Source organism: Haliaeetus albicilla, chromosome 2, assembly GCF_947461875.1.
Source record: "Haliaeetus albicilla chromosome 2, bHalAlb1.1, whole genome shotgun sequence".
NCBI lineage: Eukaryota > Metazoa > Chordata > Aves > Accipitriformes > Accipitridae > Haliaeetus > Haliaeetus albicilla.
Genome location: NC_091484.1, coordinates 74,706,167 through 74,722,639, shown reverse-complemented (window position 1 = coordinate 74,722,639; position 16,473 = coordinate 74,706,167). Strand labels below are relative to the sequence as shown.

General features: G+C 39.1%; 1 protein-coding gene across 1 annotated transcript; it reads left to right on the top strand.

Annotated features, from left to right (window-relative positions):
* Positions 1–6,429: 6,429 nt before the first annotated feature.
* On the top strand, positions 6,430–16,048 carry GORASP1 (golgi reassembly stacking protein 1). The gene is made up of 9 exons (XM_069778268.1): positions 6,430–6,595; positions 8,958–9,038; positions 9,781–9,984; positions 10,668–10,754; positions 11,062–11,192; positions 11,762–11,903; positions 12,414–12,558; positions 12,914–13,069; positions 13,768–16,048. Exons 1-9 carry the CDS (start codon positions 6,533–6,535, stop codon positions 14,049–14,051), a joined length of 1,293 nt encoding a protein of 430 aa, XP_069634369.1. The 5' UTR covers positions 6,430–6,532; the 3' UTR covers positions 14,052–16,048.
* The last annotated feature ends 425 nt before the right edge of the window (positions 16,049–16,473 follow it).

The window sequence follows — 16,473 nt, the reverse complement described above, 5'->3', positions numbered from 1 at the left end:
TCATGATTTTTCATCATTCTTGATTTTTTTAACTAATTAAACTCATTCACAGAATTTCCTCTGAATTGCAAGCTTGCTTCTGAAGCTTACTGAGTTCAGATGGTTAATATTTGAAAACATTTACTCCTTTGAAATTCTGAATTTGAATGTTTACTCCTTTATAATTTCTGATGAGTTCTACACAAAACAGTTCTGAAAGAGGCTAAAGATCTTTGTTCACACTACACAATTCTTCTGCCATACTGAACAATTACTTGTACAATGGGGATGAGAAATCCTTAATTATAAGAGCTACAGCTGAGAAATGCCTGTTTTTCTCCACAGATTGAAAAAAAGGAACCTACAGCTAACTCAGCTACAGCATTTTATACTATATCTACATATCTAAATGTATTTTAGAACGGTCAGCACACATTTCACGGATCAACTTTCATTTACACAGGAACCTTTAGAAAAGACTGATACTGCAAGAAAGCTGTAATTGCTAAGCATACAAAGAACTTCGAAAAATAAGCATTTAAAGTTTACAGTATACTGCAGAATCTGTCAGTTCCATATTACATTGTTGTAGCTCCATTACCATGAATGATAAATGACATTTCTTTCAAAATTCAGTATTTGCAAAAGCAAAGACCTCATATACATATAATTGTTTGAAAAAGCCATAACACTGCATTATTTCTAGTGGCTTAAAGACCTATAACAATCAGAATACATCTCTAATGACCTGCCAATTGTTATGTTTTTAACCTTGCATTACCAATTAGCTGTTTTAAAGGAAAATCCTCTGTTGATAAAGTATTCTGGAGAATGCCTAAAATATAACTCTTAACCATTTACTAACAATAACACAATCCTATTTTCACTGTCTAATACACAATTAACAGAATAAAATTTAAAAAGTAAGATTTCAAAAAGCATTTACTAAGAAACTTGACAACAATTTTAATCCACCAGTTATGGAGCAGCCAGTTTTGACAACATCAATATGCAGGTGGGTAACCTTTGTACAGTGTCACAGATGTGACCAGATATGACCAGTCCTCTTTTTGTATATTTTCAGAAACTCTTAAATGCAGACTGTTTCCTGTATAACACAATTTATGAAGAAGGAGGAATCACAGAAAGAAACACAGGAAGAAGAGGCTTGAAATTCTTCTTAAACTCCTTGTACCTTTTTCTCAGTAGGTCAGGATTTGCATCTTAGAAGTGTAGTCTGTAAGACCTGTTCAGAAAGCCTTTTCATTCCAGACTCCTTGCCTCTGGCACATAATTACATCAAAGTAATTCCAAAGTTACAGCCAAATGTAAGTAGACCTGATGAAACAGTTTTAACCCCAACCATTATCTTATTTTCCCACTGTAGAAAAAAATAAACATTCTTCTTCATCCGAAAAGGATTAATGTAGAAATATCCACTTTAAAAAAAAAAAAAAAAATCAATGAATTTTCCCAGATTTTCTAGTAAACAAGAAATGTAATCTAGATGATTATAATCTTAGGTACAGTGTACATTAGGTTTTGCATATTTATATTTTCTTGTATTTGGCTAAAAGTCTGATGACCTCATTTTACTTTTTAAATAGTGAGAAATTCTGTCTTGTTACGGATGAAGTACCATTTATACACTATCTCTCTAGATCCAGGAGATGTTTTCAGCATTCTGTCTAGTCCTTCATCACTTTTATCCATTAGCCATAAAAACATTCCTGCATAATGTAATTCATTAGTCCCTGCATTTTTCCTGTTTCTTTTGTTTGCCAGCTTTAAACCAGCTTCACAATCTAAAAACAAATATTCAAACAAAAATGTGCTAAATGTGTTAAATTTTTAAAAGTCATGTAATGAAAACAGTCGAATGAAACAAGCCTCCTAATCCTTGAAACACACATGTAGGTAGCTTCTCAGATTGGGTTACTGAAATCAAAATTGTTCAGCATTTGCCAGATTGGAAAGTACATTAGTAAGCTTTTCTCCTTTAGAAATGTTGTCTTTTAAAAATGAATTATTTTTGAACAAAGGCACACTGAAAAAGAATATACAATTCTTCACTGATATAGAATGTAAAGCTCCTGTTACCTTGTATGCGACTTCAGAAGAAATAGCTACTAGTTAGTGTTGTCCTCTATTGCCTGAAATACTCTTGTGCTGATGTTCTAGAAACACGCATGCAACTAGTCAAAATAAATCTTTAGTATAATGCAGAATCACCGTCAGGGTAGTTACATGAAAATAAAATTTGATTTCTTTTCACGAGAATACCATAATGTGATCACTATAAATTCTGCTGCGCAATGCTGTTGTTTAATAATTTATTGAAGTCTCTGAGCTTCATATAAGCTGACAAATTGAATATGCAAGCACTGCTTAAGTGTTGAATAAACAGGAGCTAAAGTATTTTTCTAAATAAATAAAAACGTGTTGCAAAAGAGTGGTCCAGGGCAGACTAGATTTTTTTCAGTAATTCTAGTGACAGCAGTACTATTTTTGGTACTATTTTATTTAGCAAATTAGACAAAATATTACTTAAAACATACCTACATTTATCAAATTGCCTCTAGATCCCTTTTGTTCTACAACTCTTAATTCAATCTGGATGAAACACTGGACTAATGTATTGCCAAGTTTCTGACTGTTGAAACTTGTGACAATTAATATGTAAAAGCATGGGGGGGGGAGGGGGAACACCCCTTACCCATATTTTTATACCTTTTGTGTGCATAAATGAGTTCCAAAAGACGATACAGTGACACATCAGAATGGTTCTTTCTGGCTCTTCCTAACTGTAAGATAGCACCTTGTGTTTGACCAGCAGAGACGTGCAGGTGGATGGTTGATTCAGATGTTACTAGCAATTACTTAAAAAGTTATTTGTACAAATGAACTCCGAGCCACAGTCTAACTAGGTAGTTTGTTTCATTTGCATGCTCTATCACAATGAGCTATTGTCAGTGCATGCATGTTTCTACGATATCCCGTGTCGCAAATGACGTGGAATAGCAAGGAATAAAGAGCTATGAGCATTAACATTAAGAGCTGTGTTGGGTCAAACCAAAGCTACATCTAGCCCACTCTAAACCTGCAACAGCAGCTCTAACGTGCCTAGCAAAGACTGAGATTGGCACACGTGTAAATGATACTTCCTTCGAACAGCCTCCTTCAGATGGCTTCAGCTCAGAAAATATCTTTTGTTGTATTGATTTCTGTGTACTTACTGGTCCTCCCCAGATTTTTCTTCAGTGAACTTGCCCACTGCCTCCTCGGATCCAAATAAACTCTTGGTATCACAGTCTCCTGCAGTAGAGTTGCAGAACTAAACAGTTAAGTGAAAAATCACCTCCTTTTGCTTACTTTGAGTGTGTGCCCTCATAGTTTCAACAGCTCCCTTGTTATTAAATCGAAAGAGAGCAAACACTCAATTCCTGACTACCCTTTCCAGACCACAAATGATTTTATAGCACATTCTCTCTTCAGTTGTCTCTCTTCCAATGAAAAAGCCCTGGTTTACTTAATCATTCCCTGTGTGGTAACCAGTGATACCTTTAATCATTCCTGCTGCCCTTTTTCAAGCTTTCCCATTTCTGTTTTTTTATTTGTTTGTTTGTTTTGGGTTTTTTAAATAGAACAAGATGTGGGAAAACTATGAGTTTATACAGTAATTCAGGAATGTCCTCTCTCTTAGTCTCCATAATTTTCCTGATAGTTCTTAATAATGGATTTTCTTTTTGGCCATTTGTGATTTCTGAAATGACACTTTGTAATCTCTAGATTTCACTTCAGACTGTTGCCGAACAGCTCAGGGCCCACTATTTCACATGTGGGATTAGTCAGGATTTTTCCCCACGTTCATCCCCACGTTTCCCATGTTCATCTACACTTAATTACACCTGTGGTTTTATTGCCCACCTAATCTTCTAAGATCCTTCTGTAGTTCTGCAATTGCTCCTTAGTTTTGCTATTCTGAATAATTCCATGACGTCTGTACACTTTGTCATCTCACTGCTTATCTCTTTTCCCAGGACTTCTAGAATATGAGGAAAAGCAGAGTCTAACTGGTTTTTTGGATTACTCTTTGGATGATCTTTCCAAGCAGCGATCATTCACTCCTATCATCTATTTCTTACCTTTTAACCACTCATCTAAATAAAGATATCTTATGGTATTGCTGCTTAGTTTCCTTAAAAGCCCTTGATAAAGCCTTGATAAGTGACTTTTTGAAACCTAAGCAACCAGATCACTCCTTTCTGTATGTTTCTTAACACCTTTAGGAACTCCAATAAATGTGTGAGACAGGACATCCCTTTATCAGAGCCATGTTGACTCTTCCCAAGAATTTAATACTCAGGTACCCACTAAAACTATTATTTATTATAGTTTCTATTACTTTGTTGACAGAGGCTTACAGACCTCCCCTTCAGATCTCTACTAGAATCCTTTGTAAAAACCAGGGTATTTGGTACTTCCCAGTTCCCTGCAGCCAATGTGCTTTTAAGCAAGAAGTTCAGTACAACTGTTTGTAGGTGTTCTATCTCCTTCCCGAGTTCCTCTGAAGAGCTTGGGTAAGTACCACCTATTCCTGCAAACTGTTTTTGTTCATTTTGTCTGTCCACAGGCTCTCTGACCTCCGCCTTAATATAAGACACATGCTCTGATGAGTTCCCTACAAAGAAAGGTTTGGGGATGGGAACCTCCTCACTATCTTCCATGGTAAACACAAATGCAAATAATAGCTGTAGACTGGATCAGACTCTCTTCTCTGGCATCTAGTTTGGTATGTCTGAAGACAGATTTCTTATTTCTATTATTTGTAGAAACACAATTACATGGCCAACGCTGCAGTTCCTCACTGGCATACCTGTTATAAAAGATGTTCTGAAGAAAAGGAATTTAAGAAAAAATATAATTATGTGATAAGGTTCTCAAATATATGTAGCAGGAAACACAGAAAAATGTTTGGCACAATTTTATTTTTTCTGAATACTTACATGCACTTCTACCATATGCTCAATGAATGCAATGCATGGATCTGCAATCACAGCTTAGAGATAACACCAGAAAAAAGGCTCCTGAGAATATCCTGGTCTTTCTTTGGAGAAAAATGAGCCAGTATGTATGGCTTTCAAGCATAAATAGCTATTGAAGAGACAGGAATTCTAACAGTTTCACTTGGAAGCAAAGACAGAAAGAGAATGCCTTTGAAATGCAGAAAGAGAAATGGAGAAAGCAGCTTTTTTTCTCTTTACGCATCTTTACGCATCATGCCTGAACCACAGAAATTATGTGGATGGATCTTTTGGAAAAATGACATCTCGGAGGCGAGAGCAGTAACTACCAAGGAGTTTTACTAAAATGGATGCTTCTATACTGGAATGAAAGTACTCACACAGGAAATGTAACAGGCACTTTAACTATATTAATATAATAACGCTTCAAATTATTACTATTACTCTGAAAATTTTTGGTACTTTGCCATTAATGAGTTAAAGGCAGAATCAGAAGAATTCATCCTAAGTAAACCAGAGTGGAGCAGATATGAAATTTCAGGGCAATGGAAGTATCACTACTTCTTAATAATTACCTAAACACAAGGCTCCCTATGTCCTGAAAAACAGCAACACCGGACCATTGATTTGCTTCTTTAGCTTTAAGGCTGCAAATTGTCTCAGCTGGTGGAAATACTTTTCTTGAGCGCAGTATGTAATACATGTCAGAAACACTCGCTCTTTTGAGATGTGCGGAGTAGATATTGGTAAAAAATAATCATCTCTTTCTGGATTGCACTAACAGGAGTGTAATTTTTAAAAGGCTGTTAGAATGGGAACTGGTTTTTTTTCAGAGATTTGCAAAAAATATACGTGAACAAAACAAAAAATAAAAACCAATTTATAAGTGAGTCTATTTCTGCCAAAAAAAAAAAAAAAAAAGGGGGGGGGGGTGCTCCAGGACCCAAACTGCCATGGGGCTGCATGCTGGCTGCCGGAGGGGCTGTCCCGGCTCGGCAGGCAGCATCCCCCGTCCTCCCTTCACAGGGAAGCCCCTCAGGGCGTCTCCAGCGCCGGGGGCAGGCCTTCCCTCCCCGGCAGCAGCGCTTCGCTCTCCTCCTCCCTCCTGAGGAGCCGCGGTTCTCCTCAGGGCTGCCACCTGGGGGGGGGAGCTCTGCGGGCCGGCCGAGGCTCAGCGACTGCCGCTTCCCGCCATTTCTCCTCAGAGCTCTCCCCGCCCCTTCCCGCCCGGAGACCCTCGGGAGCCCCGCCCCCCCGCCCCGCCCTCCCGCAGCAACGCCTCTCTTCCCCCGCCCCCGTCGCTAAGGCCGTCACACCCCTCACCACGCCCCGCCGGGCCGGCAGGGAGTCGAGGGGAACCCGATTCTCATTTCCCTCTGCCGAGCGCGGGGCGGGGGCGGTGCTACGCTCGGCGCTCGCTTGCTTAGGCCTGCGACGCCCTCCGCTGAGGGAGGGGCGCGAAGGCGATGCTCGTTGTCGCCGCCGCCGCCGCCGCCTGAGCGTCCCCGTCCCGCCCCGCGGTGGTGGGCATGGGGCTGGGCTCCAGCTCCCAGGTCCCCGACGGCGGCGCCGAGGGCTTCCACGTACACGGGGTGAGGCGGCGGGCGGTCGTTTCGCGGGGGAAGAGAGCGGGAGGGCCGTGAGGGGTGGCGGGCGCTGAGGCGGGGTCCCGCTTCTCCCCCCCTCCCCCCCCGCCGCCTGTGGTGGCTGAGGGAGACCGAGCCCGGTACGGGAGAGGGCGCTGGGCTCGGGGCGGCGGGCTGCCTGGCCACCCACCTGTGTGGGGTTTTTTTCCCAGGGAACTGCCACGACGGCAGGGGAGGAGCGGCCGCACCGCTCCCGGTAGGCAGCGGGTGGCCGCCCCGGCGGCTTCGGCGGGCTCGGAGCTTCCACCTGCGACGTGTCGGCTGGCGGACGGCCGAGGGGAGCCCTGTGTGCTGCTCTCGAGGAATTTGAAATAGCTTGAGAGTAGTAGAGCCCTCCCTGCTCCCCTCCAAACTCCCCAAACTTGGCTGGTTTCTCTGCCGATCTTTACAGCATCTGGGCTGGGGTTAATTCCTCTCCAGACTCTGTTTTCCTGAGGGGCCGCTGCTCACAGGCGCTGTATGTAGATGCTGATCTGTTGTAGCTCCTCTGTCTGGCAAATCGCCTGGACGTACACAGGTTTAAGTGCGTATCTTGGAGCTTAAAGATAGGCGGGGGTATTGCTGATGACAGCGGTTGCGTAAGTTTATCATTGCATTTAGTTGGTGGTCTTCCTCCCCGAAATAAGAGTGGGGCGTTGTTGCCACATGCTCCTTTCCACTTCATCAGCAGTTTGTGTTTCTCAATATCACAAGATGTGTTTAGGGTACCCGTGTTGTTATGTAATCTGCTTTTGTCAGTCTCCTTAACTGAGTTAACTCCATCAGAAATGGCTGTTGGTCACGAAAAGCTTCCTCCTTTTATGTTAAGTGCAGGATACTGCTCAGTTTTCTGTACTGGAGGATGATTTTGGTGACCTACAGCGTGCAGGAGACAAAGTAATTTCTTTTTCCTCCAGGGAATTCATGCAACTTTTGATATGGTGTCATTTTGAAAACCAAATACTGCAGGATTTTTTGCAGCTTACAGCTTTGTGTGGGAATCTGTATGGCTTTTAGACATCTGAACAACAATTTCATGAGCTCCGTAATAACTTCCATGTACCTCTTTTTGCCTGCATTTTCATCTTTGACATTGTGTTACGTGATAGTTTCATTGTAAGGCTTCTTGCACCTTATGTAGCATTTAGATGTAAACTTTTTTAACCTTTTTAACTTTTGGTTTGGTATAAGCTGGCCGTTTGCTTTTGGTGCAGTTTAGGGTTCTGATGAAAGTTAATACTTCCTACTCCAATTGTGGTTACAGTGGTCAGTCTTGACTGTTTAATAATAAAGCATGATTATTTTTTTTTGCTTTAAAAGCTTTTGCTGAAGTATTTTTTATAACTTGTATAGACAGTTATGCCAGCAAAAGCCCCCAAATCGATACAACTTTATTTAAAAAAAAATATATATATAGCAGTTTTAACTTTGCTAGCAATGAACTTCTTAGTTTAGATGATGTGTGGATTGTAACCTAGCACTTAAATTGTGGGGTGGCTTTCAGGAGTCAATTATATTGCAGGTTAAGGGCTGTACTGCTGAGTTAAAAAAACCTAAAGTTAAAAGCAGTTCAAACTGTTAGCACGTTTGCAGTGGTTCCCTTAATATCATGTTGCTTTGTTAGTAAACTTTGAAGTGGGTATACTCTCATACACTCTGCATGTATCAAGTTCTGTGTAACTTTTGGTGGGTTTTATCCTGTTGTGAATGCATTTTAATAGGTATTCTCTATATTTCTTTATTACATCTGTTTTACGCTAGCTTGGTTGTAATGAAATTGAGATGTTGCAACTCTTATTTCTTATGAATCTTTTGTAACTGATGGCAATCTTCTTGACCAGTACTTGTGGTTAGCCATGCGTTTGTAGCATACTCTTTTAAGCGTTCCTATTCTAATATGCTGTAAATTCTGGGAACCTAGCTGTAAAGTGTGCTTATGTAAAAAATGGCTGTGATGTAGTTCGGGTCTCTTGATGTGCTCAGGCTACTAGCAGCATGGAAGAAAATCTTGCAGCAGCACTTTGAAAACTAAGCCCTTCTCCAAAGTCTTCAGTATTTAATAATTCCATGCTGTGCACTCTGAATCACAATACTTGTGTATTGTGTGGGGTTCAAACCCTGTTTTTTACAGCATAATTTGGACACCTGTTGTTCATAGCCTTATAAAAATAAGTTCACAATTGTGGACTGCTTCCCAAGGTCTGTCATTTGGTATCTCATCTCTGGCTCAACTCAAAAGTAAACATTGAATCAAGTGTAAAGGTTAACACTGTCACCTAATGTAACTAGAGATCAATGTTATAATAAAAACAAAATGTATGTTTTGCAGGTTCAAGAAAACTCCCCAGCTCAACAAGGAGGACTGGAACCTTTCTTTGATTTCATCATTGCCATAGGACACACTAGGCTTGTAAGCTTCAAATGATTTTATTGTTTGGTTTTTTTTTTCCCCTGCATGAAATATGGGTATTGTAGTGATGAAGGGTAGAAGCCAAAGCTGTCACAGGTAAAGAAAGCTTTTCATATTGGACATTGCATATGGCATTAAAAAGATAAAGTAAAACTTGGTGGTTTTCAAAGTCTCTTCTCTGGCTGGATCCAAATTTGAGGAGTCTTACTTACGCCTTTAGTCACCTTAACTTCTTAACAGATTAACACAATGTTTATGATATTACTCATTCATGCATATTTTCTGCCACAAGGTGGATATTGAACTGGGGAGTCAATGGTAAGAGCTCAACATTTGTTTAAACAAACCTGTTTCAACATTTGATAAAACATGAAAAAGGAGGACTGGGATCAGAGGCATGAAGTAAAATGTTGCTGCTTATTGTTAGACCACATAGTTGAGATCTAATATTGCTGATAGTATTTAATAGCAGTTACGAAGAACAGGAATGTAAGTGATGTAACGGAGTGATAGTAAGTATTTATGTAAAGGGACATGAGCTGACAGTACTGACTTCTTTCTAATAAAAGAAAATTGAACTGCTAGGACTGATTGTGAAACACAGAGCATAAACTTTGATGGTTTGGGGTCTTTGTATTCAAATTCCACTACAGGTGTGACATCTGTGTTACAGGTGTGACATCTGTGTTACAGGTGCAACTAGAAATAATGTTAATCATATATCTCTTTCTGTGCTCTACAGAATAAAGAAAACAACATGTTGAAAGATCTGCTGAAGGCAAATGCTGAAAAAGCAGTGAAGCTGGAGGTGTATAATATCAAAACAATGAAAATAAGAGAGGTGGAGGTGATACCCAGTAACATGTGGGGAGGACAAGGTCTTCTTGGAGCCAGCGTGAGGTTCTGCAGTTTCCAGGGAGCCAATGAACATGTGTGGCATGTTTTGGTGAGACAGAATTCTTTGGTGGCTTGTTAGTGTTCATACAACCTTGTTTTAAGGTGTAATGTTTAGAAGTAACTTTTACGTAGAAGTACAATGCTGAAATCACACAGAAGAATGCAACACAGTCTTGAAGGTTTGTCTGAGCTACTTGAAGAGGGACAAGTAGTGGATGACTTTTAGTGTTGCCTGTCACTATGAAGAAAAATAACTCCATCCCAACTGGACTAAATAGTGTGTGATGAGGAGGTTTTTTCATCTTATGTTGAAGAATCAATGGCAAAAGCAAAAAGATTCTGGCCTGATTGGTGTCTCTCTGTTGGCTAAACTTCATTAAATTAATAATAATGTTTCAAAAAGCACCAAAAATTATTTTAAAATTAAGAGGGAGAGCTGAAAGAGTAGAACCGAATAGAAAAGACTGTTTGTTACATTTCTGGTTGTTTAAATAAATGTAACTTCTCAACATCTTCAGAGTATCTCATTTTGAATGGGTAGCATTCTGGTCTTTCTTATTCAGCATGTTTTATAGGATGTCACACCTAGATGTAGAGTGTTCAAGGACTTCTGTTTTGTCCCATAAACAAAACATTCTTTCCTTCTATTGTTTCTGGAGTTAGCTTTGCTTTTTGATCTTGGCGTAGTTTATCCTGCTCCGAGTACAGAAGACACATATCATTCTTTTACAGGATGTTGAACCTGCATCTCCTGCAGCTCTAGCTGGTCTCCAGCCATACACTGACTACATTGTTGGATCTGATCAGATTCTTCAGGAGGTACAGTGCATTTTCCTTCAAGCAGTAATTGAATGTACATCAAACGTATGGGGATAGTGTTTGGTGATTTGGGGAGATTGATGTTTACGACAGATGCTTTACAGCTGAGGTAAACATTTATCTTTTTTTAATGTGACAATAAAAAAAGAGTTTCCCCTAAAGATCAAACTACACGAGAGAGTTTTAGTCTGTCTCTGGGTTTTTTAATATCTCACGTTGAAGTAACTTCATAAAATGCTAACTTGCTTCCAGCTCCTTGTCTTGCACATTTGAGCTTAATAACTACTACTTTCTTTTTTTTTCTTAGTCAGAGGATTTCTTTTCACTGATTGAATCCCATGAGGGGAAGCCGCTGAAGCTGATGGTTTATAACACTGAAGCAGATTCCATTCGAGAGGTAGTTGTGACTCCCAATGGAGCCTGGGGTGGAGAAGGAAGGTACTGATCTCCGGACAGTCACTGGCTGATGACAGGTTATATACTCACTGTAAATGAGCTCCTGTTAAGAGTATTATTACTAATGATTACAGCTTGTTGTTTTCAAGTTAAGCTTTGTTTTCTTACACTTGTCACACAAAACTGTTCATCTTCCCATAAAAAAACTAGCTTAGAACTAGGAATTAGACATGTTCTGGACCTAATCCTGTTTGAGTTGAAACCAATGGCAAAACCCGTGTTGACTTCCCCGGTAGCAGATTCACTAGCTACATTCTTATAGTCAAACATTCAGTTACAGCAAGAACAAAATCCACATCAGGTCAGATTATATATTTTGTAAAGATATAAAAATAATCAACTGAAAGCTAAGCTACATATGTCTAAATGTCAATTGCAGAGTGCTCCTTGAGTACTATAAGTAAGTGAAATGATTCTTGCAGGTAGGTATATCTTGCTATAGATTATAAAGACTCAAACTCTTTTTGTTTTTATAGACTCAAAATTTAAAACGCTTACTAGCTTTGTAAGAACACCTTTTTTTCAAGTTTTGTGTTACTTTTCTTATACAGTTTAGGATGTGGTATTGGATATGGCTATTTGCACAGAATTCCAACACAGTCTATAATATCGAAGAAGAAGCCAGAAAGCAAACCACCTTCACCCCTACCAGAAGCTGGAACTCCTGTACCATCTGCTAATGGTTACACAGAGGTATGTAAGAAGTAAGTTCATACCTCTGGCACGTTCTCTGGAGTTTCAAAATTTTCTACTTGTTGGAACATTCATAAAACAGTATATTTGAGTACAACATACAATATTGCTTGACTGAAATGGAGTTAGGTGAAGGGAGAGTGAGAGCTGATGATGCTGAGCAGATGACAGATCGCCAGTGTTGGCTGATATTTTCATCCTGTTTTGAAGACTTGCATACTGCGGCTTTATCAGTCAATAAGAATCACATTAGAAGAATACCCCGTTCACTAGGAAATAAAATATGCCTACAAGAACTAATTAATGGACTGTTCTTCTAAGAACATACTGCCTTTAAAAGGCTACATTGGAACATGTCCTAATCAGTGGCTTGACTTTGTTTCAGCATCATAGATTCTCTCTGAATTGGTGTACTTGGAGACTGAGGCAGAATGCTTTCATAGGAAGGTCATCTTCAGGTGAAGCTTTCAATATAAAAAGATGCTTTTCTTTCTTACTGTGTCATTTCAGACTCTGTTATTGGCACCTACTTCTCAGAGTGACAACTCTGAAATAGTTATGAACTTGGATCATTCCACAGATCAAGAAATGAGTGGTTATTCACCAGAAAGCTCCCTTTCTCCTCCTCCTCCTCTCCAGAGAGTCATGGATCCAGGTATATTTTCTTAGGTGCTTTTTTTCAGCAATTCTTTAGAGGACTACTAAGTAGACTAATAAGCTCTTAAACAAGTTTGAGACTTAAGTGCAGCACTATGAGCACTGGTGGTTGTTTTACTTGAAGTTTTTGACTTCAGTGGATTTCAGAGCTGTAGAATTTGGGTACTGTGAGCCTGACTGAGGTTAACATTCTGTAGAAGTCTTTCCACTAATGTCAGCTAACAGTGAGGTTAAATTTATTTGCATTTAGTGGGGAGGGGACTTCACTGACTTAAATCTGGATATAACAAGTCTCTGAATCTAGAATTCTGTGTTATATAAAACAGTACTCTAATACTTGCTTTCTCATTCAGGATTTCTAGACATGTCTGGTATTTCATTTCCTGAACTCACTAACTTCACAAAAGTATCCAACGTGTCTTCCTCTGCCTCCTTCAACATGCCAGCAGCAGATGCTTTAGTAGGCACTGAAAAGTTAATGTTGAACAATGACGGTCCTGCTTATTTTGGTAAGTGTATTCAAGATTTCCTTTAGGCCTCTGACCTAATTTCTGGAACGGCACCAACTCATGCCTGCTCAACAGTGTCATGCTTTCTGGAAATAAGCCAATTTTAAGAAAAAAACAGAAAGGGGATTGGCTAAAATTAGATGGAAAAAGTAGCAGAAATCAGGTATAGAAGTGGACAAAAACTAATAGGCTTTTTTTTAAGATTATAGAATGTGTGTCTTTTTCTTTAAATGAAAATGTTGGTGATTCAAATTAAACTGATCTTAAAAGTAGGTATTTCTAAAATTGGTGTAAATTAATTTCTGTACCACAGGCTTATCTTCACAGTTGTAAAGTGAAAACAAAATTGCAGTCATCTTAATAGTGACTTTTCTATTTAAAGAAAAAAAATAATCTTCACATTATGGATGCCTTTCCCTTTTAAAAGGTGGGGTGACTAAGAGCTGTAACACAAAATAAAACATCTCTAGCATAAGAATACAGCAGAGCAAATCGTTCATGGTTTCTTAAAAACATGCTTGCACCATCAAGTTGTCTGAATTTGGGGAGAACTGAGTGAACACAGCCCATGTATTTAACAGCTGTGAATCTGGTTATGTGCCTGTACGAGCTGATTGTTCTAGATGCATGGTAACCAGAGGCACTGTCTGTTAGCCTGACAGTTTTTTGTTTTTTTACAAACTACTTCCGTTTCCCAGAAAATGCCACAGCTTTGGGCCCTGAAGATGTAACCATGCATTCTGAAGGCTCAGTCAAGCAGCCTGAGTTGGATGACCTACTGTCTTCAATTCCATCTTTACCTTCTTTTGCTCTTCCTAATGAAATTTCTTCAAAAACAACACTAGGAACTGATCCCAATAACCAAGAAACAAAGCTGCTCTTAAACAGTATTGAGAGCTCGTTATCCACTACTCCGGTGAAACCAAATGATGAAGCAGCATGTGAACAGAAAGAAGAAGCAGCTGCACAAGATCATGAGTGAAATGGATGCTGCTTTTGTTTACAGACCGCCATATGGTGTAATACTACAGCTTGGAATATTTTTCTGATCTTGAAAGAATTACAGTTATTCTATTTTGTTAGTGTAGACAATATTATAAAAGAAATCATATGAAATACATATCCTATTGTCTTTTCCAGTCATGGTTTAATGGATTGATCTGTGTTCAAACTTTGAATGCTGTCCAAAATCACCAAATTAATGGAGAAATTAATGCAGAAACAAGTTGGAGACTGGCAAAATGTCAAGTTCCTGAATTCACGTTTGTCTACAACTGCTCCTGAATGTATTTATGAAGGCACTCTGCCTGAACAGTGATGCTTAATGATGATTTTCTCAGTACGATTGATGGCATTAAAAAAAAAAATAATTATGGTTTTGACTTGTTAGAAAGCTTTTCTAACGGTACACCTCAATTAGACAGTTCTTGTGACTTTCAAGGCATTTCCTACCCCAAGATGTCTTTATTTCTACTTACTACTATGCCAACTGTTCTTGTTCTTGGTTTAGAGTCCTTTCTCTGTAACAGTTATTCATGTACCTTCTCTACAACTATTTTTGCAGGAAAGGAAGTACCACATGGTTTGAAGTTGCAGCATATAGATAGGACAAAATCATGTTGGTGGGTCCTGTCATTCACTTCAGCTCTTCAGTGGATGAGGGGGTCGTCTCACTGGTTTTAAAAAAAAAAAAAAAAAGTAGGGGGGAATTATGATGGTTATTTGAAACAAACTGAAGTCAAAGATGATTTTAGGTCAGGCCTGTGTGTTTTCAGGGTGATTAACCTTTACAGTGGAGCTGAATATGTCTTGGTTTCTGTAGTGATGGAGAAATAGCTTTTCTTCAGTTGTGCTTTTCTATTTATCCATTTCTATTTTTATACAAATCATCGTAAGTTTAAGACATGGGGATGGAGCATGTTAGTGCAGCAACAGCTGTTGCTTTTTGTAGCCTTTTTGTTTTGTTTGCACTTGTCTTCAAATAACTTCTGAATGTAACAGCGAACATGAAATGAACAATGACAGAAATGTGGGTGTTTTTATACCTCTCAGGGCAGTGATTTATCATGGAATTTTAAGGCTACTGCTTGGGAATAACTTCACTATAGCTGGTACAGTTAGTGTGGTGAAAATCCTTTGTAGATTAAGAGAATGGGGTACAAGGTTAGGTGTGTGTTTAAGCTATAAGCTATAAACTAGACTATACTTCTTTAGTACAACATCGTCTGATTTTCTTTTCTCTGCCCTGTCTCCTGATAACGTTCCTCCCTTGTGCACTATGGAGATCAGTAAGCGAAATGACTGACTAGGCTGAAATCTAACAATGCAAGATGGGCAGTCTGGGTCACACAGCTGTGCCTGTGACAGCTCAGCTGCAGCAAAAGGGTGCAGGCGAAGTTGCAAAGCAAGAGAGTTCTTCCGATGAGTACACCCTTAGATAAAAATCTGTCCTTTGTGTTCCTTCGTCTCTGCTGTTAGTCTGAAATACTGTTTTCACATAAAATACAGTGGCTCTGAACAGGATGGTCAAAATATCTTTTGCTTTAAAGAAGAATGCATTAAGCCCTTAACTGCAGGTAGTAGAATTAAGAGATTTGAAATCTAGTCTGCTAAATAGTCTGTTAATAGTGAACAGATTTTCCTCTCATATTGCTAAAATAAATTTCCTTTTTTCTTCCCCCCACTGACTGCTACAAGTGTGAACAGCCAAACACTAAAAATAAATGTAATTTAAGCTATTGGTAAGTTTGTTTGGTCTCAGAGCCTGATGACTGAAAACATCTAGGTGATCTGTTTGGTTTTTTGTTCTTTATTTAGGACTGTTTCTAATCTTACACCTTTGTCAAAACTGTTCTTCAGCTGGTAGTAGCTCATTTAGGTGATGCTGTACCATAAGCACCCTTTAGAAATTTAAGAGCAGGGAATGTCAAAACTGATACTAAATTTCAGATGTCACAGTAATAAATGGCTTAACACTTACGCCAGTCTGTGTCCGGCCTAATTTATGTTAGTTGGCTCTTGGAAGGGGAGGTGGGGAGTCTTCAAAAATGTATGAAGACTTGATTCTTTTTTCATAACATCCAACTGAACAATGGTCTAACATACCCATTTAAAAACCAAATAGAGAGTTAAACCTCTAGCAGTGGTATGTTGTATTCTCCTAACCTATAACTTTATCATTTAAATGCTAAATAAGTTGAAGAGTTTAACGTCCTCATCCAATTCCTTTTCTCTTGACAATCTAGAAGCTACCTTTTGAAATGCCTGAAGCTACCTCCCTGCTGAAACAGAGAAGTAGAAAGTACTCTTTTACTTGTGGGTGCAGAAGTAACAAAGCTGATTTTATTTTGAAACTAAGAAATTCTAACCTAAAAAGAGTAGTAGAAGCTCCTGAGAGTGGCTGT

Bases quoted from the DNA above. Each gene is read 5' to 3' on its own strand.
- GORASP1 (XM_069778268.1), top strand. From the start codon at position 6,533: ATGGGGCTGGGCTCCAGCTCCCAGGTCCCCGACGGCGGCGCCGAGGGC. The intron at 11,193-11,761 runs GTACTGATCTCC...TTTCTTATACAG, and splicing joins GCCTGGGGTGGAGAAGGAAG to TTTAGGATGTGGTATTGGAT. The intron at 12,559-12,913 runs GTATATTTTCTT...TTTCTCATTCAG, and splicing joins CCAGAGAGTCATGGATCCAG to GATTTCTAGACATGTCTGGT.